Source organism: Nannobrachium achirus (assembly GCF_963921795.1).
Source record: "Nannobrachium achirus genome assembly, chromosome: 6".
Lineage (NCBI taxonomy): Eukaryota > Metazoa > Chordata > Actinopteri > Myctophiformes > Myctophidae > Nannobrachium > Nannobrachium achirus.
The window spans coordinates 25,444,363-25,467,663 of record NC_137815.1 but is presented as its reverse complement, the minus strand read 5'-3'; the positions used below and the strand labels follow the sequence as shown (position 1 = coordinate 25,467,663).

The following is a 23,301-nucleotide window of genomic DNA, read 5'->3' as shown; positions in this document are numbered from 1 at the left end:
TATACTGTAAATGCAGTCCATTTACCATTATCAGCTCTGTTGTCTCTGTTGATGATGTCGCTAGTGGAGAAGAGATCCCAGACATCGTGAATAGGATTGAGGAGGCTGACACCTGGTGCATGTACAGCCTCCATTATAACTAAGCCTATCCCTAACCTTCACTAACCTAATGGTCAGAATAATGGGATGTCGGAACTATGAGCGGACCCCAGAGAGTTGTTGTCTCCTTCACATTACTGCTATACTACACCCCATATTTCCAAGCACTGGGGATGAAGGAGATCTGGCAGCAGTATGGCACTGGTGAGACTCACTTGCACTGCATCAAGCAGTCTCATCTTGGAGCACCACTAGCCAAGACAGTGATCAAGCCACATATGCCTTGGAGACAGGAGATGACTGCATGGGCCAGGTGAGGATTAAACATGTAGTTATGGCTTCTGACCGAGTACAATGTCTAACAAACTTTGGAGAGGCAAAGACCTTGACAGAACAAGACACAGTATTGGTAGCAGAGAAGTACAACTGCTGAGACCAACAAGGCACCTTTCTAGCGCATTTCTTGCCACCTGCTTGAACAGCCAAGGAACCTGAGGAAAGACTAGAACCAATGGAACATGGAACAGGGCATGACATAAAGGCTTGTCCTGTTGTCCGGGACAAGTGCCCATACTATGGAGTGGAGGGAGCAAGGGGGGTCATTAGCCGTCCTTTTGTTATTATTTCAATGTATGAAATTTTTATCCGGACAAGTGACTTTTGTCTCCGGACAAGTGAATGGGAAATATACTTGTCCAAAGGACAACTGCCTCAAAAAGTCAATGTCAAGCTCTGATGGATGGAAGGAGCACTTTGACTTTAGTACACTCCTGCCATGTCTGAAGCAAGACACTCGACACTGATGGAGTTCTGTGCATCATATTTTGCCATGGAACAATGCCAAATCCATCCTGTAAAAACACCTCATACTAACTTGCATGCACACAATCCCAATATGGTGCACTTTGAGGGAAATTGTTATTTAATCTTGTGTGTGATTTTATTTGTCACTTTTATTCGTAAATAGTCTTATTTGCTCATTTAAACACACATTTTAAACCCCAATTTAAAGTTAAATGTGGATGCTTACTTGTTGTATTTCTCACTAGTATGTCTTTTGTTATAAACAAAACAAACTTACTATAAAATAGTAACAAACTAACACAAAATACTATAAAAGTGCAAGTAATGAACAAAATCGTTTTTGAAAAATGGCATTGACATTGATATTTCAAAGACAAGATGATCCTTAATGGTCAAAACAATGTCAGAAATGAATTATACATGTCAGCATTAGTTGATTTAGACCTACTGCACCTGTTTTTACTCCTAACAATGGCCAAGTTATGGCCCACGGTCTTCAGAATAGCAAAATGACCTTGACCATGACCTTTTGAGGTCCAAATCGCCCAAAATGGTCAAAACAATATCAGAAATGAATTCCCCACACCACAATTAGTCCAAATAGAGGTATTACATGTGCATATACACCCAGAAACAGAACAGTTGGATTTTCATCATAGCCGATGGCAGCCATATTTGATATGGCCATTGCGCCATTCCTGGCACTATGGCGGACGAGCACCTCGGTGATTTTTCATGTCTAGGGACCCACTGACTCAGTTCAGGTGAGAAACTCCCCTAACACCAAATTGCGAACAGGACTTTAAGCCAGATACTGTATTACAGAGAGAAACAAATTAGCTGAACAGACCAGACCACTCAAATAGAAAATGGGTAAATCTAAATCTGTTGAAGTTACTCCATGAGACATCGTCTCATATGTATTTCTTGGAGGGAGGGAAGCTCACCTCCTACGATGCGCTGAGCTGTGCACCACTCTCTGTACGCTTTGCGGTCGGCAGTGGTGTAAATGCATTGTGAGCTTGTAGATCGGCTTATTTCAAAAGATTTTTATACATTTTTAACACTGATCTGAGTTCTTTTACTTTCGATACATTTTTGTGCCGATACTTTTGTACTTTTTACTCAGATACATTTTGGATTTCAGACTTTTACTTGTAATATAGTATTTCTATACTGCAGTATTGATACTTTTACTTGGTGGTCGGTGGAGGTGCAGTTCCTGATGATGATGATGATGACGATGATGATGATTAACCTGACTCCGCCAGATGGTGGCAGTATTGAGTTCACAAGTTCACAATAATGTGAACTCAATACTGCCACCATCTGGCAGAGTCAGGTTAGATCAGGGTTCCCCAATTACTTTTCCCCAAGGGCCGAATTATGTCTAGGGTGCCAAGCCGAGGGCCACAACATTGCAGGGGGCGACGGTGGCGTTCCCGCTACTCCAGCGACAGTTCAGATATCGCCGTTGTTGGGTGAAAATGTCCAAAACCGTTGCATTTATCATTTTAAAAATGATTTAAACTAGTGAAAACAGCCGATCTACAAGCACACAACATCGCGAGGCGTTGTGTACTTGTAGATCTGCTGTTTTCACTACTTTTGTGCGACGGCCTTATATGATGAAGCAGGGCTTTACTTTGCGAAAGAACATACAAATTTGGAGATACTAGGTTTCCACCCAACAATGACGATGTACTAGTGTTGTTGCTGCTCTTTTACCACCATTATTACTGGGGTTGGTGTGGGCCAGAGAGTAGCCCCCGCCGGCCGCCTATTGGGGAACCCTGGGTTAGATGATGATGATGATGATGATGATGATGATGATGATGATGATGATGATATTAACGATGCTGATGGTGTATCATTTCAGATCATAGGTTCTACCAGCGCTGGGCGCCTCTCAGTGACCCTGCAGACACCAGGTCAGGGGTCAAAGGTTACGTGAAGGCCAGCCTCAGTGTGCTCATGAAGGGCGACGCACTGAGCGTGCCCAGTCTGCCCCCGGCCGCCTCCTCAGCCAATCAGGACATAGAGAAGTCAGTACATGCCGCCGTGCATCATGGATGATATTAAAGCAAAAAGGACACTTGGATAGAGGTTTAGGTTCTTTAGTTACCGTGATGTACCTCCTAATATTGGCAAGATACCTTGCTCAGTTCTTCCATTGATTAGAAATTGATAAAAAAAAATCGTCCTGTTTTCTTCCTTTTCAGAGAGTCTGTTCTTGACAGATTACACGAAACCTAGAACAACTTATTTTTATTTATTTATTTGTGATACCGGTATATACCGTATTCAGAATCAGTTTAGTTTGTCCTCTTTATGTGCTACAACTAAGAGTGACTTTGAGGCCTGCTTTAGAGTGCAATGTAAGTCAATGAGGAGATTCTTCAATGTCTAATCCAGTACTTCTCAACCTGTTGGCCACATGATTTTGGGGGGTCCCTAGATGACAGTGAAGTGAAATTGAAGGGTGTGTGCGTGTGTGTGTGCGTGTGCGTGTGCGCGTGTGCATGTGCGCGCGCACATGCGTGCGTGTGTGTGTGTGTGTGTGTAGTATTTTATTTTGGTACTGTAAGTATTTTGATGCCAATACTTTTGTAGTTTTACTCGGGTAAAAGTTTTTTATTCAAGCCTTTTTAATATATTGTGGTAATGTGGTTGTACTCGTGCAGGAACCTGCTCCTTCCTAAAGGCATGCCAGAGGAGAGGCCGTGGGCTCGGTTCAGGGTTCGAGTGTACCGGGCAGAGGGACTGCCCACCATGGGGGCGGGACTTATGGCCAGTCTGTCCAAAGTGATGGACAGGACAGTCTTCATAGACCCCTATGTTCACGTCACCTTCTCTGGACAACAGGTACACACACACGCTCCAAGGGGCGGTTACAAAAGAGATTCAAACGGACTCTATTGGTTAGACCTACAACCAATCAGAGTAGCGAAGAAGTTGATTACATTTGCATACTGGGGCCTGGTTGGTTCCTCATGACTTGTGAGCTGTGAAATATTTGAATAACTGAGCGGGGCCAGAGCTAATCTGACATGGGCAATTTTTTGCAATGGCAGATTGGTGTGGTTTCCAGGCTAGTATGACACCTACAGTATGATGTCACATTGAGTGTTCTAATGTGTCATATGTTTTGTATTGTACGGGTTGTCATGACACTTGCCATTCACGATGAATTTATAACAATGGTAACAGGAAGTAAGCCTGCCCTGTTTATCTACTGGGCTGGACTAAATACTGGACACATGCACGCACACACACACACGCACACACACACACACACACACACACACACACACACACACACACACACACACACACACACACACACACACACACACACACACACACACACACACACACACACACTTCTACACTCACGTACGCACCCTGGGCAGGTATGTAAACAACAGTCAGGGATTCTACTGCACTGAAGTCTTTTTACCACTCACCTATACTAAGCCTCCTTGGAGAAATTACATGAAAAAATCTGATTCATTTTATATATATTTTCCCCCACCAGTAGGTGACACAACAGTATATTGATATGCATGCTTTTTAATGTGTGTGTGTGTGTGTGTGTGTGCGTGCGTGCGTGCGTGCGTGCGTGCGTGTGTGTGTGTGTGATCAGGGGGAGACATCGGTGTCCAGCTCCACCAACAGCCCAGTGTGGAACGAGCAGATCTCCTTCATAGAGCCCTTCCCGCCGCTGGCTCGGCGAATCAGAGTGCAGCTCCGAGATGACGCCAACATCGGAGACGTCGCCGTGGCGACGCACTTCCTGGACCTGCAGCAGATCTCCGACCCCACCAGGAACGGTACGTTCCCAGAGGTCAAACAAAGGTCATGACTAGTGTTTAGATGTTGCTAGTTTATAAAGCATCGACTTCACGACTTCATGGATGGATTGACCACATGAATCCTGAGTCGGGTAGAGCCCTACTATCATTGAAGGGCAGGCACGTGCACACATAGACTTAAAAGGGAGCTTGAGCCCCTGCCCTTTTATCCGTCTGTAAAAGTAAAAGTGCCCTCTCCTGACCATGAATGCAGTTTTATTACTATGGTGAAAGAAATGCAAATGCCCTCTTTCCATGCCATAGAGAATTGCCTTGTAAAAAGTGCCCTCTCCTGAACTTGAATGCAGCATCTTATGTTGAAAGAATTGCCCTCTCTGTGTAGAAATCCATGCCGTTACACAACATCTCCAGTATTGTGACTTGATTATGCTTATTCAGTGTGGTATCAAGCACCAAAGCTCATTGTGAGCTTGGAGGTCTGCTATTTTCCATATTTTCACCAAAAGGCCCTTTTAGAAATGTCAGCCCCTGCCTCTCTAACGTTCTCTGCACGTGCCTGTTGAAGGGTGTACTGTATATGATTGGTTGGGAATAGAAGCATGGATCTGAGACTGACCAGTGCTCATCCAACTGCACTGAGTTAAGCCCTTTGCACACAGGCGCGTTTAACCGCACGGATAAAACGGACAATATAATTTTTTGAAAAGAAAACAATGATTCTCTATGACCTCATGCACACCGGCTCCGAATTAGCCGTGCGACGAGTGGCTGCCGCCGTGCGTTTTTTTCTCGATCGAAACCAGTTCGATTCGTGCGTCTTGTCGCATGCGGTAAAAAACTCATCACTCCTTTTATGACTCCTTTTTGGATCCGCAGCGCCGATTCCGCACAGCCTTGCACACCAAATCCAATGCGTTTTATTCATGCCGCAAACGCAAAAAACGCAACTGTCCTGTGTGCAAAGGGCTTTACTTGACTGAACTCTCTCCGAGCTTCATGTGCTCGTTTCTGTACAACTCTTTTATAACTGAAACATGTCCCTCTCGCCACCACTGTCTCCATATGTCTGTCTGTCTGTCTGTCTGTCTGTCTGTCTGTCTGTCTGTCCAGGTTTTAATCCGACCTTTGGACCATGTTGGGTCAATCTCTACGGTTCACCACAGAACTCCACACTAGGAGACGTACATCAGGTTAACAAACTAGTCCTAAAAATAAACTACACTAAACTAATGTAAACCTAACCACCTCTACAACGGTGTAATCAGCTCCTCTCCTCTGCTTCTGCAGGCTCTGAATGAGGGACTAGGGGACGGAATCTTCTATCGTGGTCGAATCCTATTGGCTCTCAGTGTAGAGGTTTACTCCTCCCCCAATGCCGGCTCCGTGGAGTCAAGCTCCGCCCCCCTGGGCAAGGTTGGTTGAAACGTTTCAACATTAACCATTTTGATCTCTTTTTTTCTTTTGTCCCCTCTATACGATACAAAAACCTTATTGTCCATAACATTTACACAAACTAACACACAGGATGCCAATCAATCGCTCAAAGATAGACACAGGAATGCTGTCCGAGCTTTCCCTAAAACACCCTGGACAACGCTCCACATGTCCTAGACTCTTCTCCCATCCCTAAAACACCCTGGACAACGATCCACACGTCCTAGACTCTTCTCCCTTCCCTAAAACACCCTGGACAACACTCCACATGTCCTTGACTCTTCTCCCATTCCTAAAACACACTGGACAACGCTCCACACGACTCTTCTCCCTTCCCTAAAACACCCTGGACAACGCTCCACATGTCCTAGACTCTTCTCCCTTCCCTAAAACACCCTGGACAATGCTCCACACGTCCTAGACTCTTATCCCTTCCCTAAAACACCCTGGACAATGCTCCACACGTCCTAGACTCTTCTCCCTTCCCTAAAACACCCTGGACAACGCTCCACATGTCCTAGACTCTACTCCCTTCCCTAAAACACCCTGGACAACGCTCCACACGTCCTAGACTCTTCTTCCTTCCCTAAAACACCCTGGACAACGCTCCACATGTCCTTGACTCTTCTCCCTTCCCTAAAACACCATGGACAACGCTCCACATGTCCTAGACTCTTATCCCTTCCCTAAAACAACCTAGACAACGCTCCACACGTCCTAGACTCTTCTTCCTTCCCTAAAACACCCTGGACAACGCTCCACATGTCCTTAACTCTACTCCCTTCCCTAAAACACCCTGGACAATGCTCCACACGTCCTAGACTCTTCTTCCTTCCCTAAAACACCCTCTTCTCCCTTCCCTAAAACACCATGGACAACGCTCCACATGTCCTAGACTCTTATCCCTTCCCTAAAACAACCTAGACAACGCTCCACACGTCCTAGACTCTTCTTCCTTCCCTAAAACACCCTGGACAATGCTCCACATGTCCTAGAGACTCTACTCCCTTCCCTAAAACACCCTGGACAATGCTCCACACGTCCTAGACTCTTCTTCCTTCCCTAAAACACCCTCTTCTCCCTTCCCTAAAACACCCTGGACAACGCTCCACACGTCCTAGACTCTTCTCCCTTCCCTAAAACACCCTGGACAACACTCCACACGTCCTAGACTCTTCTCCCTTCCCTAAAACACCCTGGACAACGCTCCACATGTCCTAGACTCTACTCCCTTCCCTAAAACACCCTGGACAACGCTCCACACATCCTAGACTCTTCTCCCTTCCCTAAAACACCATGGACAACGCTCCACATGTCCTAGACTCTTATCCCTTCCCTAAAACAACCTAGACAACGCTCCACACGTCCTAGACTCTTCTTCCTTCCCTAAAACACCCTGGACAATGCTCCACATGTCCTAGACTCTTCTCCCTTCCCTAAAACACCCTGGACAATGCTCCACACGTCCTAGACTCTTCTTCCTTCCCTAAAACACCCTCTTCTCCCTTCCCTAAAACACCCTGGACAACGCTCCACACGTCCTAGACTCTTCTTCCTTCCCTAAAACACCCTCTTCTCCCTTCCCTAAAACACCCTGGACAACGCTCCACACGTCCTAGACTCTTCTCCCTTCCCTAAAACACCCTGGACAACACTCCACACGTCCTAGACTCTTCTCCCTTCCCTAATACACCCTGGACAACGCTCCACACGTCCTAGACTCTTCTCCCATCCCTAAAACACCCTGGACAACGCTCCACACGTCCTAGACTCTTCTCCCTTCCCTAAAACAACCTAGACAACACTCCATATGTCCTAGACCTGGCCCTGATTATGGACTACATCTGAGGCGGATGATTAATTTCCTACTATTTCTCCTATTTCCTATTTGCAAGAACTTGAAGATATGTGATCTCCAAATTCACAACACGATGCAGTCATGAGCTTGTAGATCAGATATTTTTCAGTAGAGGCCGGAGTGGCAGCAAAAGTGAAAGTGCAATTTGGAGAGAAAGAGAGAAAAAACCACTTTGTTTCATGGCACTTCTACAGGCAAGACAGCAGTAAACTTTTACTTTATCATTAATGAATGAAGGAATAAGTCTTTGAAATGCCACCCCATTTTCCCCATCATGTTGTATCTACTATAGTACTTTTTTGCCCTGTAACCTGTTCTTAACTGCTGTACTGCCTCTGACGACTGAATTTCCCCCGGGGGATCAATAGAGGTCTTAAATCTTATCTAGACTATCTTCCCTTCTCGCTTCTAGTTTAGCTGAGGTTATGCCCAAATACGGAGTCCGGTAGGTCACTCACACTAACCTCTTGAGTAACCATGACGATCTAATGTGGCCGATCTAGTGATGTGAAATCCTCTCTGACACGGTGTAAAGGTCAGGTGCCTGCAAAAGAAAACCCAAATACTCCTAAAATGTACTTACGTTAGTTCAGGGGTCTTCAACAAGGACCCCTTAGTTGAGAGAGAGATGAAGCGGATATTTAACCACTTGAACCGTCAATACTCAATAAACTTTACCTTTCACTCTGTACTTAGTCTGTTCTTTTTCCACTCTACACCAAAGCTCTTTGCCAAAAATAGCCGATCTACAAGCTCACAACGCCTCGCAGCGCGAGGCGTTGTGAGCTTGTAGATCGGCTATTTTTGGCTAAAGTTCTCAGAATATGGACACTAGGGTTCAAATGGTTAACATAAAAAAAGAAGAAAAAAAAGTTTCTATCACTCAAAGATTTGGAGGACCCCCCTGTAGTAACTCTGAGGACCCCCTAGGGGTCCCGGACCCCTGTTGAAGACCCATGCGTTAGTTGCTGTCCACTACTGGTCATGTGTTGCAGGTTAAAGGAGCTCTGGGAAAGTTTGGCTTGAAGAGGAAGAGGAGCAGCAAGGAAAAGGTCAAACAGGAAGGTCAGTCTACACAGGCGCGCACACGCGCGCGCGCACTCGCACACACACACACACACACACACACACACACACACACACACACACACACACACACACACACACACACACACACACACACACACGCACAATTGGGCATGGCTTAATTCCGGTCACAGGCCCATTGACTTTAGAAAATAAAGACAATAATGAAATTTACATTTTATCTATATTTCAAAAACTATGAAACACTAAAAACGTATTTGTCCAGTGGTTTGTGAGATTAGCTCCGGATAACACAGACGCACAGACAGCCAGACCCACATATCGTCGTTGTCGGGTGGAAACCTTGTATGTCCAAAACCGTTTGTTTTGTATTCATAATTTAAAAAATGATTTAAACTAGTGAAAACAGCCGATCTACAAGCACACAAAGCCTCGCACCGCGAGGCGTTGTGTGCTTTAAGATCAGCTGTTTTCACTACTTTTGTGCGATGATGGCCTTGTATGATGAAGCTGCGAAAAATGTACAAATTTGAAACTCTGAGATACAAGGTTTCTGCCCGACAGTGACGATATAGACAGCCAGCGTCCTACAGATGCCTCTTTGTGAAAATAATGTGTTATATTGATATGAGATGCTTGTGTGGTTGCCATAGCAGCGTCCCAGGCTGGCCGCAGAGCTGTAGAGGAAGCAGGAGATGTAAGTCCTGAGGTGCCTGAGTCTGTTACCGTGGAGACAGAGGAGATACACCCCCTTCCTGAGGTGAGAACACCACCACCACCACCACCACCACCACCACCAAAAGGCCAGTTGTTCTCAAAGTGGACTCCAGGGATCCTTGGAGGGGTTTCCAACATTGTTGTTTTTGACAGCACATTTTGATTTAGTTTTAGTCATAGTCTTTTGAATAAAATGTCATTTAGTTTTAGTCATCACTTAGTCACCTGAAAAGTTTTAGTTTTAGTCTAATTTTAGTCGACTAAATATCATTACGTTTTTAGGCGACTAAATCTACAGTTTGATTTAGTCAACTAAAATGTATTTTGGCAGGCCTTGATGGCATCGTAATGACTGATTTTACACTTGGTTGGGTGCTGAAAATAGCAGATCTACAAGCTCACAACGCATCGCGCTGCGACGTGTTGTGAGCTTGTAGATCTGCTATTTTCAGCACGCAACACCTGAGAGCAACCAAACATAAAATGACTCTCTTCTGCACTAGTCCCTGCACTAGTTTTAGTCTAGTTTGTATTCTGTTGACGAAATTGTCAATATATCTAGTCTTAGTTTTAGTCACCACAGCTTAGTTTTTGTTTAGTTTTTATTTCGTTTTCGTCAGTGAAAAAAAAGCAGTCGACAAACATTTTTCGTCATAGTTTTAGTCGACGAAATCAACACTGGTTTCCAAGGACAAAAGTATCGCTAGACAAGAACCAAATGGAGGGTGCTTGTGTGGCAAAAAAGTGGTAAAATAGCTAACCCAACCACCGCCTTTGTGATCATGAGGCGGCCGCCCTACCGATTGAGCTAGCGTAACCTGGCTGACAAATCCACTTTTTTTTGTGCTTTTATCTTTGACAACGTGGATTCTAGAACAACGTGGTGGATTCTAACGCAATGTGGAGGTAACGCGTCCGACCACCTAAACTATGCCTAACCCTAACCCAAACCCTAAACCTAACCTCAGTAAAACTATGCCTAACCCTAACCCAAACCCTAAACCTAACCTCAGTAAAACTATGCCTAACCCTAAACCAAACCCTAACCCTAACCTCAGTAAAACTAACACGCCTCCGTCGTGGATAGTGGCGTGATAGGGAACGTCTGGTGGCTGGTAAACCTTACACAGTGGTTTCAAATCTCACTTCTGGAACTGCTTTTCTTAGACCACTGGGCTTACCCAATATGAAGCAGTAGGCATACCCAAAGCGTCCCCTCTTGTGACACAGTAGGGTACTTGACAGGGCGTCAGGTGTCTGACTACTTGGGGGTGATAATGTGTTGGTTCAGGGGAGGGAAGCCAGGCAGGGAAGGTGATATTTGTCACTACGCGTATTTCAACGGGCTGGGGAGGCACCTGTCAACAGAGAGTGTTGGGCGGTAGGAGTAGGACGAAGGCTCTATACGTCCTCCCGGTGGGGGCTCCTCACTGGCAGGGGAGTCAGTATACAGTAGGATAAAACAGCAGTGACAACACACAATTGTTTGTGGGGAGGAATCATTAGGCCTAACGACTGTGTTAGGGAGTTATGGTGGATATTGTTTGTTTCCTTTATTTATTCAGGGGAGCCCATTGAGAGCAAGCTCTCTTTTTCAAGGACACCCTGATTACAACATAAAAACAATACAGCAATGAACAAAACAACAAACAATTGATTCAAAATACAACAACATACAACATCAGAGATACACATAAACAGTTTTTACATGAAGCAGGTACACTCACTATGTAGAGTGTCCTCAAGCATCACTTTAAATGCCTCTAGTGAAACCAATCGAGATAGTTTGAGTGAGTCCTGAAGCTTTTCCCATTTGCATGTAAAGCACCTCTCCATAATCAAACACAGACATTATTACAGATTGAACAATCGCCTTTCTACTAGAGAGAGAAAAACAAGATCAGTTTCTGTAGAGAAACCCAATCTGTCCTCTTAGATTTTTGGTTAGGTGTTCCACATGGACTTTAAATGAGAATTTGTCATCTAACCAAATTCCTAGATATTTATAAGATGTAACCAGCTCGATTTGTTCTCCTTTAAGTGTGTAGATACCTGTAGGGTATCTGTAATCGGAGACCTGGTAAATGTCATACATTTAGTTTTTTCTGAGTTTAAAACCAGTTTAAGACCAATTAGAGCCTGTTGAAACCTATTAAAGGCAGTCTGCAGATTTGCAGTGGCCACTTCATATATATATATGTCAAGGTGGATATACACGCTTGTTTCCATTGATTTAATCACATAACATCACTACAACAACAAAAACTATTTCAGGGTAGATAACGCCGTCGTCAGCATGGCATTGTAGCAGTATCATTCATTAACCGTATATATCTGGAAGAACAGGACACTTGTGATGTTGTTATTGACTATTGGAAATGTACGATTTTTTAAATAAATATCCACCCGTTGACAAACTAGACATAGCTAAATGTTCTGGACACTTGATTTTATATTGTGAAAATATCCATAGACATTCTGCCTGGAAAGAGCACTCTACAGCAGGGGTTTTCAAAGTGGGTGACGGCGATGGCAGTCCAGGGGTGCCGCGAGATCATTTGATAATATTTGGAATTTATTTTAACTTGACATTTTTTTTAGTATCATTTTAAACTTGAAGTACAAAGTTATTTTCAGTCAGTTCTAACCAAAATGGCTATTATCGCAACGTTTTCCTCGCAACAAAATCACTAAAATATTGTCACTGTCGGGCAGAAACCTTGTATCTCCAAGTTTCAAATGTGTACTTCTTTTGGTAAAGCAAAGCCCTGCTTCATCATAGAAGACTGTCGCACAAAACGAGTGAAAATAGCCGATCTACAAGCACACAACGCCTCGCGATGCGAGGCGTTGTGTGCATGTAGATCTGCTGTTTTCACTAGTTTAGTACATTTTATAGATGATAAATACAAAACGAACGGTTTTGGACATACAAGGTTCCACCTGACAACGACGATATGTTATAAATATAAGGTGCTGGAAGTGAAAATTATAATGTAGGGGTGCCTCGGATTAAAAAGATATTCATGGGGTGCCCTGAGAAAAAAAAGTTTGGGAACCCAACCCCTACTCTACAGTACATGTTTGTTTACACACATTCTTATCATGTGTGTCATGTGTTTCAGGGGTTCCTGGGACAGAAGGAGGAATTCCTGCTGTTTGCCTCTTTGTTGGAGGTCACCATGTTGGTCCCCTCTGTAGGGTCACGACCTCTCACCTTTGAACTCTCCATCGGTATGCAGTCTGGCGTCAAACCAGTCTAATCCAGTTTAATGTACAATTAGTCTAAATTAGCAATTAGTAGTCTAAAATATAAATTTACAACGGGGTAAGTATGATTGATTGATTGATTGATTGATTGATTGATTGATTGATTGAATACTTGCAAAAGTACATGTGTTACAATTGTACAAGAATGCTAAAAGGATAACACAAAAAATGTCCAATGTGGTTTCCAATGTAGTCCTGTGTATTCAAAATCCTCGTGAATTCAAGGCTTCATGGAGTGTGCAATTGATAGAAAATAAGTACTTTTTTGGGTGAACCGCTCCTTTAATTGGTAATAATAGTTAAAGCTGCACTATGTAACTTTCATTTTCTACCCAGGATTTGATCCTGCGCAGATGCTGACATTTTTTACCATTGAGCTAATAGAGCCTGCCTACTTGCTCAGGGGATAAATTAGATTTTGGGCATCAGGTCAAAATTTGTGTCAGGTCGTGTGTCTAGGTGAGACATGACATATGACAGGTCTTAAGGGCTTTGCACACAGGCGCGTTGCGTTTCTTTTCCCGTTTGCTGCAAGATTAAAACGCATTGGATTTGGTGTGCAATGCTGTGGAATCTGAAAAGGAGTCATAAAAGGAGTCAATTAGTTTTTACAGCATGCTAAAAGACGCATGAATCGAACTGGATTCGATCGGGGGGAAAAAAGCGCACTGCCGCAGCCACTTGCTGCACGGCAAATTCGGAGCAGCAGGTCATAGAGAATCATTTTTGGTTTCTTAAAAAAAAAGAAAAAGTCTCTTTCGTGCGAAAAATCGTGCCTGTCTGCAAAGCCCTTAAATGTCTCAATAGAAGAGCAGGGAGACAAAATACAACCACCCCAACTGTACAAGTTATATTGTATTAACATAGGCCTACTCTACCATACAGATTGAACACATTTTCATTTTATTCATATGAAGTTACATTGTGCCACTTTAAGTCAGTTATCGTCAGTTATCGGACTACTTGTCAGTAGTTGCTGGGTGTGTGTCTGAACCATATAACTCTATATGGTCTGGACCAGAGTCTTCTAATCAGAGAGTCCTGCCACTGCGGGGTCAGAAACATGCAGCGCTGGTCACGTGGTTCATTGTCACTTTACACCTCATAGACTTCAATGCATTTTGTAAACTTCCGGTTCGCCGTTTGTCACTATACGCCAATAGATGTGTGCGTAGAAGACCTGGCCCCATGAAGTGAACGGGAGTGACGCAACTCTCCGTACTGTAGGTAGAAGGCTCTGGTCTGAACTATTCTTTTCATCGAACTGTTGTCTCTCCCAGGGAATTATGGGAAGGCAGTGGAGGTGGGGAGCGCTAAGAAGAGTAAGAGGGAGGTGAGCAGGAGCAGAGAGGAGCTGAGGAGCAGCAGAGAGGAGCTGAACGAGGAGGCGCAGGGCTTACTGGACTCTGGGGACGAGCTGGAGAGGGAGGAGGTGGTCAACCTTGAACCAGAGAACAGATCCATCTCCTCCCCTATGAGACCACAGCCTACTGAATATGACAGGTAACTGACTGGCTGGCTGGCTGACTGACTGACTGACTGACTGACTGACTGACTGACTGACTGACAAACTCAGTCACTCAATTCAATTCAAAGGGCTGTATTGGCATGAGAAAACATATAGCAGGTTTACATTGCCAAAGCAGAAGTGTACACAATATAATACTACCAGTAAGACTCCCTAATCGGGAGATAAGCGACCGTAGGTGGCTTATCTCCACAAATAGGGCAAAAATGTGTTTTTCCCAAATCTTCCTGATCCATGTTGATGACATGAGTGTAGACATGCTGTGTAGTGATATTCGTGATTTTAGGGCAAAAACTGTAGGAGCAGTGTCCAAAAATGTGTTTTAAAAATCGGCCTGAAGGTGGCGCTAGAATAGGGCCATGTGAGAAATGAGGGGTGGGGTCTCCGCGTTGCCTTGGCGGACGAATAGGTACCGGCCCCGGCTCTCCCGGACCCTCCTAGCCCGAGTTACGGCATTTTATGTGCGCTGCAGTGGCAGGGGGTCCTCCACTGGGGGCGCCACCACTTTTGCATCCGTTCTGGAGCAGCAGGAGTCGGTGGTCCCCGGGAATTCCTCGTGAGCAGCCCCGTTGGGGTGGTCATTTGGTCATTTTTGCACATTTGGTAATTTTTTACATCTGGGGGTCCCCGTCCCTGGGGCTCCGGGGGTCCTTGGAGGTTGTAGTTTGGCAGGCAAGGAGTGTGTGTGTAAAATCTGGCATGGATCGGGTCAACGGGTGCGGAGATATAAGCAGGGAAAAAGTGTGACGTGTGAGCACATTTGGTCATTTTTTACATCTGGGGGTCCCCCAGGGACCTGGGGGTCCCTGGGGCTCCGGGGGTCCTTGGAGGTTGTAGTTTGGCAGTCAAGGAGTGTGTGTGCAAAATTTGGCATGGATGGGGGCAACGGTTGTGGAGATATGAGCAGGGCAAAAGTGTGACGGACTCACTCACAGACAGACAGCCCGTGGAGGTTTTGGTAGTAAATGCGACCTACGGTCGCAATCAATCAATCAAAACAAAATATGTACAATTGAAGGGAGTAAACTTCGCTTTCTGTGCGTTAAGTGGTGTTGTGAGACCTATCTCAGTGCAAAAAGTGGACAACACACAACTGACGGTGTCCTACAAACAAAACATATTTTTGTATTTAAGACGTGGTCCTGACCACATCTTAGCGATATGCGGTCAGTCGTGTTAAGTCAGGTCATGCATATACCGTATAGCGCCCTTAATTAACATATGAACACTCCCCAGGCGTTAAATGTGCTGGCAAGTCTTAAGCCTTAAGTGTTCAAATTAATGATGAAGTAGGTTACGCTTTTAGGGCTTCTACTGGTTCTACCAAGTGAAGGTTGCAGCCAATAGCAGTCATTTCCAGGTTTTCGGGATCGGAAGTTCAAAGATGGCAGACTTAAATTCGCCGAAAAATACGCTTCAAAACAGTTCCAAACCAATGGGGCTCGATCCCTTCGTCCAATATCTTTTTTTAGAGTCTATGGTTCAGTAACAGGGGTCTCTCCATTTCTTTATTAAACTGAAAAGGCATTTTCAGGTCGGGATACCAATTGAATCCAATCAGGAGAGAGAACTCATACAGGATACAGGATAAACAATTGAATTTGGAAGTGATGACACAAATAAATGAGCAGACACAATTTGGGAAAACTGGAACAATATAAAATTTAAGCTGATAAATGGAGTATAGTGCTTTATCCTTTCAACAAAAAGTATCACTTACCTTAACTGTCTGTCTGTCCTGTTCTTTCTGTTTGTATGTCTGACTGTCTGCTTGTCTGTCTGTCTGTCTGTCTGTCTGTCTGTCTGTCTGTCTGTCTGTAGGTCTTTCAGCTGTCTTCCTCTTCAGCCTCCGATAGTGAGACAGAAGCCCTGTCTGTTTGTGTGGAGTCAGTTTGAGGACGACAGCTTCCGTTACTTCCAGTCCAACTGGCTTCACAAGATGGCAGACAGAATGGTAAGACGGACACCGTTCCAGTGTAAGATTTGACAGCAACGTTTGATTACTTTTGGAGTACAGAGGCCTTCGTAAGGTGTAACCAAAAAATGTATTTATTCATGGACAAACAGGGTAACACTGACAAGCACAACAGATGATGCTCCACTCACCGCCAAACAGGAAACAAGTCAATAGGGAAAGTTATAGCTGAGTCTTTGACCAATCTGGGAACTAAATGCTTACTAATTGCTTTCTTCACAAATGTGTTCATAAAGGAGATAGGCTCCTGCCCTATGGGTCTCATGGCTTAAAGTCTAAGACATAAATATCTAGATAGATAGAGAGACATAGAGAAGACAGACAGACAGACAGACAGACAGACAGACACACAACTGCACTTTTCTAGTTGATAAAGTAATCAATGGAACAATCCTTGATAATATTATCCTCTCTCCTCCTCTTACCTCCCCTCCTCCTCTCCCTCTCTGTAGGAGTCTGGTCTGGAGGAGGTGGACAGCATGCTGCGCAGGCCCAGGAGCAGAGTGAAGGAGCGCCTGGTGGAGGTGCTGCTGGAGCTGGTTGCTTCCTGCAAGTAAGGAATAGTGTCCACCAGGGGCGTCAATTGGGTATGGCAGGGGTATGCAGCTGCCATTCCCTGGGTCCAGGGGGGAAAATAAAAGTTACCTTTAAATATGAATGTCACTTTGTCTATCTGTATTATGTTGTTAAATTACAGTAAAACAACTACAACATTTAACAAAATGGTCACTTTAACAAGGTATTGTGGCACGTTTACTAACATGCCAAGTTTAGCTGCACTTGAACAACCATTCCAGGCTGCCATATCCAGCCCAAGAAACCGTAGAAACGGGTGGAAATAGAATGTACTTCTTAAGGTACAGTAAGGCAACATGACTGGTGCGACACCAGTCATGTTGCCATACCGTAGCTTTTTCTGAACTGACGCCACTGGTGTCCACCTGTCAGAATGGACACACAGGGGCGTCACACCATTAATTAAGGCCCCTCCCTCCACCTTGGGCCGTAGTAGGATGTAAACCACAAGAAAGCGCAAATGGCTTCTTTCCATTGGGGTCCTTTTTGCACGCAATTAATAAAACAAGTCCAAAAGTAGACGAAAATTGTTCAACAAATTATTATTCGCTAAGCAAAAATTGCATCCTTGCATGTGTGTGTGTGTGTGTGTGTGTGTGTGTGTGTGTGTGTGTGTGTGTGTGTGTGTGTGTGTGTGTGTGTGTCCTTGCATGTGTGTGTCCTTGCGTGCGTGCGTGTGTGCAGACAGTTTAACGTGCTCTCGGACAGGAAGGTCATGTCCAAACCAAACACCCTGGATAAATGCAGAAAGGACTTCATCAAGAAGAACATTGTAAGTACTCTGTTCATGCAGTATATCATCACTGTCGGGTGGAAACCTTTTTCTCTTAAATCGTGAAAATAGCCAATCTTGTAGATCTTGTAGATCAGGGTTACCCATTAATAGGCGGCCCGTGGGCCATTTGCGGTCCGCGGGGGGCTACTGTCTGGCCCCCACCAACCCCAGTAATAATGGTGAGCAGCAACAACACTAGTATATCGTCGTTGTCGGGTGGAAACCTCTGTCTCCAAATGTGTACGTTCTTTCACAAAGTGGCCGTCGCACAAAAGTAGTGAAAACAGCAGATCTACAAGCACATAACGCCTCGCGGTGCGAGGCGTTGTGTGCTTGTAGATCGGCTGTTTTCACTAGTTTAAATCATTTTTAAAATGATAAATGCAAAACAAACGGTTTTGGAAATTTTCACCCGACAAAGCCGATCTCTGAACTGTCGCTGGAGTAGCGGGAACGCCAGCGTCGCCCCCCTGCAATGTTGTGGCCCTCGGCTTGGTACCCTAGACATAATTCGGCCCTTGGGGAAAACTAATTGGGGAACCCTGTTGCAGATACTTGCTTGAATGAATTCTGATCTCCTTGTTGTCTGTCTGTCTGTCTGTCTGTCTGTCCAGGTGCTCATAGCCAGACAGGCAGTGAGGGCTAAGAGGCGTGTTACCAGACGGACAGCAAAGCAACGATTGGTCGATGCCAGGAAGATCCTGAAGAAGCTCCGCCTACTTGCTAAAGAGGTCAGTGTTTTATTCATTAACATCATCATCATCATCATCATCATCATCATCATCATCATCATCATCATCATTCATCATCATCATTACCACAGTATCTCTCAACATAGGGTCTGGGGACCACATTAGGTCCACTCCAAATGTCCATTTGGCTCCGTTAGTAAACTCTCACTGCATGAGTGAAATGAACACTGAGGATTTGACAGTGTAGATTGTCCCAGAGATAAAACAAAAAACAAAAAAACTAAACAAAAACACATGGTGGGTCAGTGGTTAAATGCATATCAAACTGGGGGGTCCTTGATATCACTGAGAATCACTCAACTAAGCTATACTGAAACACCGATCTACATTGTAATTTGTGTTATTGTAACTCTGAGACAAACCAAATTGTGGTTCGTAAGGGTCAACTCCAAGGAGCGTTGTGCGCTTGTACAGTAGATCGGTACTTAGTATTTAGAGAGTATTTTTGTATTTTTGAAAATGTAAGAAAAATGTTCAATGTGGAATGGATTATGATGATTTTGTAAAAATAATTAATTGTGATTGTGTTATATTCGTGATAGGCCCAAGTTATTACTAAATAAATTAGAAAGACTACGTTAATTTAAAAAGAAAATGCAATTTAATCATTAATAATAAATACTGACAATTTCATCACCAACAGCCTCAGAGTACCATCCCTGATGTGTTTCTTTGGCTAATGAGTGGAGCGAAACGATTGGCTTACATCAGGATCCCCGCCCACTCCATCCTGTTCTCATTGGTCGAGGAGCAGAGGGGGCGGGACTGTGGGAAAGTCACTACCCTCTACATGAAGGTATAAGTAACACACACACACACACACACACACACATACGCACGCACGCACGCACGCACGCACGCACGCACGCACGCATACACACACACACACACACACACACACACACACCTTTTTTCATTTCCATATAAAGAGTACAACCTAAGAAAATGTGTAAAACATTAGTTATCATGGATATATTTTTGTTTTTGTCACATTCCTAAAGCGTCATTCCCACCGGGCAGGATAAAGATAAAGATAAAGATAAATATATTATTTTAAAAATCGTCCTCAACACATGTGGATGGTTGCGTCCACCACAATGATAACACCGTCATAATTGATGTGAACGGCGACATAATTATCGTTATAGTTATCTTTATCGTGCCCTGTGGGAATGACGCTTAAGCCAATACTTTGATGACCAGCAGTGGTTCACTATGGAGACACAGAGCCTGCTTTGGGGACACAAAGAGTCTTCTCGAGAATGCGAAAAAACTAAAACATAAATAGAAATCTCTGAATTCAAGTCTCCATGGGGTGAGTAATCGATAGAAAAAAAGTCATTTTGGGGGTGAACTATCCCTTTAAAGGTAATGTGAGACAGTTTTTGCTTCTGGCCGCTTTGCGTCATGACGTATGCAACCAGCGTCTTTCACCAGCACCCGCAGCAAGCGTCCGTTTACCTGGTTACCATGGTGAGAGCTTGGCAAACGTTAATCGTTGAAAGTAAAATGTCATGAAGGTGACGGGCCCTCTATGTGTGTGTGCTGCAGTCCCCAGGAGGACCAGTAGGGCAGATCTTTGCCAAGCTGGAGGTGTATCTGTGGCTGGGTCTGACCAAGTACAGCAAGGAGGCCGTCACCTCCCTGCCCGAGGACTTCCTGCCGCTCTATGAGGATGAGGAGGAGGCAGCCAGAGCCCTGGCCCCGGGGAGGAAGAAGACCCCCCACCACCTGGCCTGCCAGGGTGAGTCACTCTCTATTCTACTGCATTGTTTCTCAAACTTTTAAATTCAGGGTCAAGTTCTCCCCTTAACTCTGACAGTGTGTTCATTTGTACACTGTCAGAGTTAAAGACTTGTAACAGCATTTGTACACTGTCAGAGTTACAGACTTGTAAGGGCATTTGTACACTGTCAGAGTTACAGACTTGTAAGGGCATTTGTACACTGTCAGAGTTACAGACTTGTAAGGGCATTTGTACACTGTCAGAGTTACAGCCTTGTAAGGGCATTTGTACACTGTCAGAGTTACAGACTTGTAAGGGCATTTGTACACTGTCAGAGTTACAGACTTGTAAGGGCATTTGTACACTGTCAGAGTTACAGACTTGTAAGGGCATTTGTACACTGTCAGAGTTACAGACTTGTAAGGGCATTTGTACACTGTCAGAGTTACAGACTTGTAACGGCATTTGTACACTGTCAGAGTTACAGACTTGTAAGGGCATTTGTACACTGTCAGAGTTACAGACTTGTAACGGCATTTGTACACTGTCAGAGTTACAGACTTGTAACGGCATTTGTACACTGTCAGAGTTACATACTTACTTGTAAGGGCTTGTAAGAGTCCACCCCCATAAAGGAACATAGAGACTCCCTGAAATCCACTTTTTTGAGAACCACTGCTCTACTGTGTGGGATTGGCCAGGGATTGGTTTGGTGGTACCGCCAGTGGTTGTGGTAATCTACATTATGTACAGTACAAGGGGGTAAATTCCATGGATCCGACCATAACGCTACTGTTTATACTTCATCTACAGTACTACTACAGCTACTACTGTTACTGTGAAGTTAGCTGTGGCCAGAATAGGCTGCACAATTTAGGTGTAGGCAGCGGCTCAAATGACGAGAGAGATGAAGAGAGAGAGAGAGAGAGAGAGAGAGAGTAATTTATCTTTCTGTTCCCACAAAAAATATGCACAAAAAAGGGCATTATTGTAGGCATAGTTACGATATATAAGTATAAAAGCCCTAATTAAATGTAGTGTCCTGTGTGCAGACAGCAGATACTTCCAGCTGCGCTGCCATCTGTATCAGGGGCGGAGCCTCATGGCGGCTGATGACAACGGCCTGTCAGACCCTTTCGCCAAGGTGCTCTTCTCCACACAGTGCCAAGTGACACGGGTATGTATGCTACCATGTGTGTGTTTAACCACTCAAATCCCAGCATCCGTATTGTGCGGAAGGCTTTCGTAGAAAATAGCAGATCGACAAGCTCACAAACGCGCTGCGCTGTGACACGTGAGCTTGTCGATCGGCTATTTTCAGCGAAAGCTTTCCCCACAATAACAGAAAACGGATAAGACACTCTATGATCATGAAGTGTGGGTCATGACCGAAAGTTTAAGGTCTCGGGTACAAGCGGACAAAATGAGTTTTCTCAGAAGGGTGGCTGGTATCTCCCTAAGAGATATAGGGTGAGAAGTTCAATCACCCGAGAGAGAACCGCTGCTCCTTCACTTGGAAAGGGATAACATCTCACTCAGCAGTGATTTTCGAGTGATAGGATCTCTTCAGGTTGATATGCCACGACGCAATAGCGGAGGTGGCATATCAACCTGTCGGTCTCCTATCACTGCTGAGCGAGATGTTATCCCTTATATGTACAGTAGTATGATACATTAGTTGTACTGTATTGCTAGGTCATATATCATGTTAGAGTGTGTATTAAAGGAGTAGTTCACCCAAGAAAAATACTTTATTGTTTACTCTATTGTTTATTCACTGTGTGATGAGTTGAATACATGGATAATCTTTGGTGAATGAAGAGGCCCCTTTGGTGAATGAAGAGCCCCCCCCCCCCCCCCCCCCCCCGTGATCATCTGAAGCAAACAAGATTAACAACAGCTAAACTATATCAAAAATATATGCAATCCAAAGTCTCTCGTCTCGGCTCGCAGTGTTTTTACCCTCGCAAAAATATAGCAGCAGAAAAAGAAAATAAAGCAAAAATAAACAAGTATAGTATACATTAGCTGTTTGAAATGAAAACTGGCACATATTATCGTCTGATGGGGGTCCATGGCAAAATACATACATAGTAAACGATAGACATTTTGTAATTTTTTAGGGGTGAACTATGTACTCCTTTAATATGTTATTTGTATGTCACTGTTGCAGGTGATTCGTGAAACGCTGTCTCCGGCCTGGTGTGAGTGCTTGCTGTTTGACAGAGTTCTACTGGAGGGAAAGAAGGAGGAGCTTAGAGAAGACCCGCCCCTTGTCATTGTCAGCATCTACGACTATGATAGCATGGTAACATCGCATTCTACATCTCCGTTACCATGGGTAACCGAACCGCTGTATTTTTATGTCACCCTGCTTGTACTGCCATCACAACCCTGTTACAAATGGACCAAATTCCTCCCCACACACACTCCACACACAGTCCCCACCGGAAGGACGTAGACTAGAGCCTACTCCGGACAAAGCTCTATATACGTTATTCTCAAAGTGGGGTCCAGAAAAATTTCCAGCAGCACCTTTAAGTTATTTCTAGAGTTAGAGCCACAAGTGCGTGACATAATCTTTACGTTCTACGAATCCAAGTATGCCTCTTGTCTCAAACTACTGGATGAAATGAAGGACAACCTTCTGCTGGACATGTGTCTGGCTCCTCATGTCAGAACACTGTACACACAGATCAGGTGTCCTTGTGAGGGTTCCAGGATGTCACTAGCAAAATTCATGATAGTATCAAATCGTGTATAAAAAGGTATTGTAGTAGTATAAAAAACAATAGCTTGGTTCACAATGCGATGCATTGTGAGCTTGTAGATTGGCTATTTTTTACACACACACACACACACACACACACACACACACACATACGTCTTTAGGGTATCCCTGCCACAAAACACTTTCAAGATGGG

General features: G+C 44.4%; 1 protein-coding gene across 1 annotated transcript in view; it reads left to right on the top strand.

Moving 5' to 3' along the window:
• Positions 1–23,301, top strand: part of fer1l4 (fer-1 like family member 4) — a gene marked incomplete at both ends in the record, with an annotated part of 68,670 nt that overhangs the window by 16,262 nt on the left and 29,107 nt on the right. The window contains 17 exons of the mRNA XM_080727743.1: positions 2,783–2,948; positions 3,588–3,768; positions 4,550–4,736; positions 5,829–5,908; positions 6,006–6,131; positions 9,006–9,075; positions 9,714–9,817; positions 12,900–13,008; positions 14,325–14,547; positions 16,394–16,526; positions 17,000–17,100; positions 17,808–17,895; positions 18,513–18,629; positions 19,294–19,446; positions 20,202–20,394; positions 21,429–21,553; positions 22,550–22,684. Coding sequence (XP_080583869.1) covers positions 2,783–2,948; positions 3,588–3,768; positions 4,550–4,736; positions 5,829–5,908; positions 6,006–6,131; positions 9,006–9,075; positions 9,714–9,817; positions 12,900–13,008; positions 14,325–14,547; positions 16,394–16,526; positions 17,000–17,100; positions 17,808–17,895; positions 18,513–18,629; positions 19,294–19,446; positions 20,202–20,394; positions 21,429–21,553; positions 22,550–22,684 — 2,291 coding nt within the window. The remainder of the gene's footprint in view (positions 1–2,782; positions 2,949–3,587; positions 3,769–4,549; positions 4,737–5,828; positions 5,909–6,005; positions 6,132–9,005; positions 9,076–9,713; positions 9,818–12,899; positions 13,009–14,324; positions 14,548–16,393; positions 16,527–16,999; positions 17,101–17,807; positions 17,896–18,512; positions 18,630–19,293; positions 19,447–20,201; positions 20,395–21,428; positions 21,554–22,549; positions 22,685–23,301) is intronic.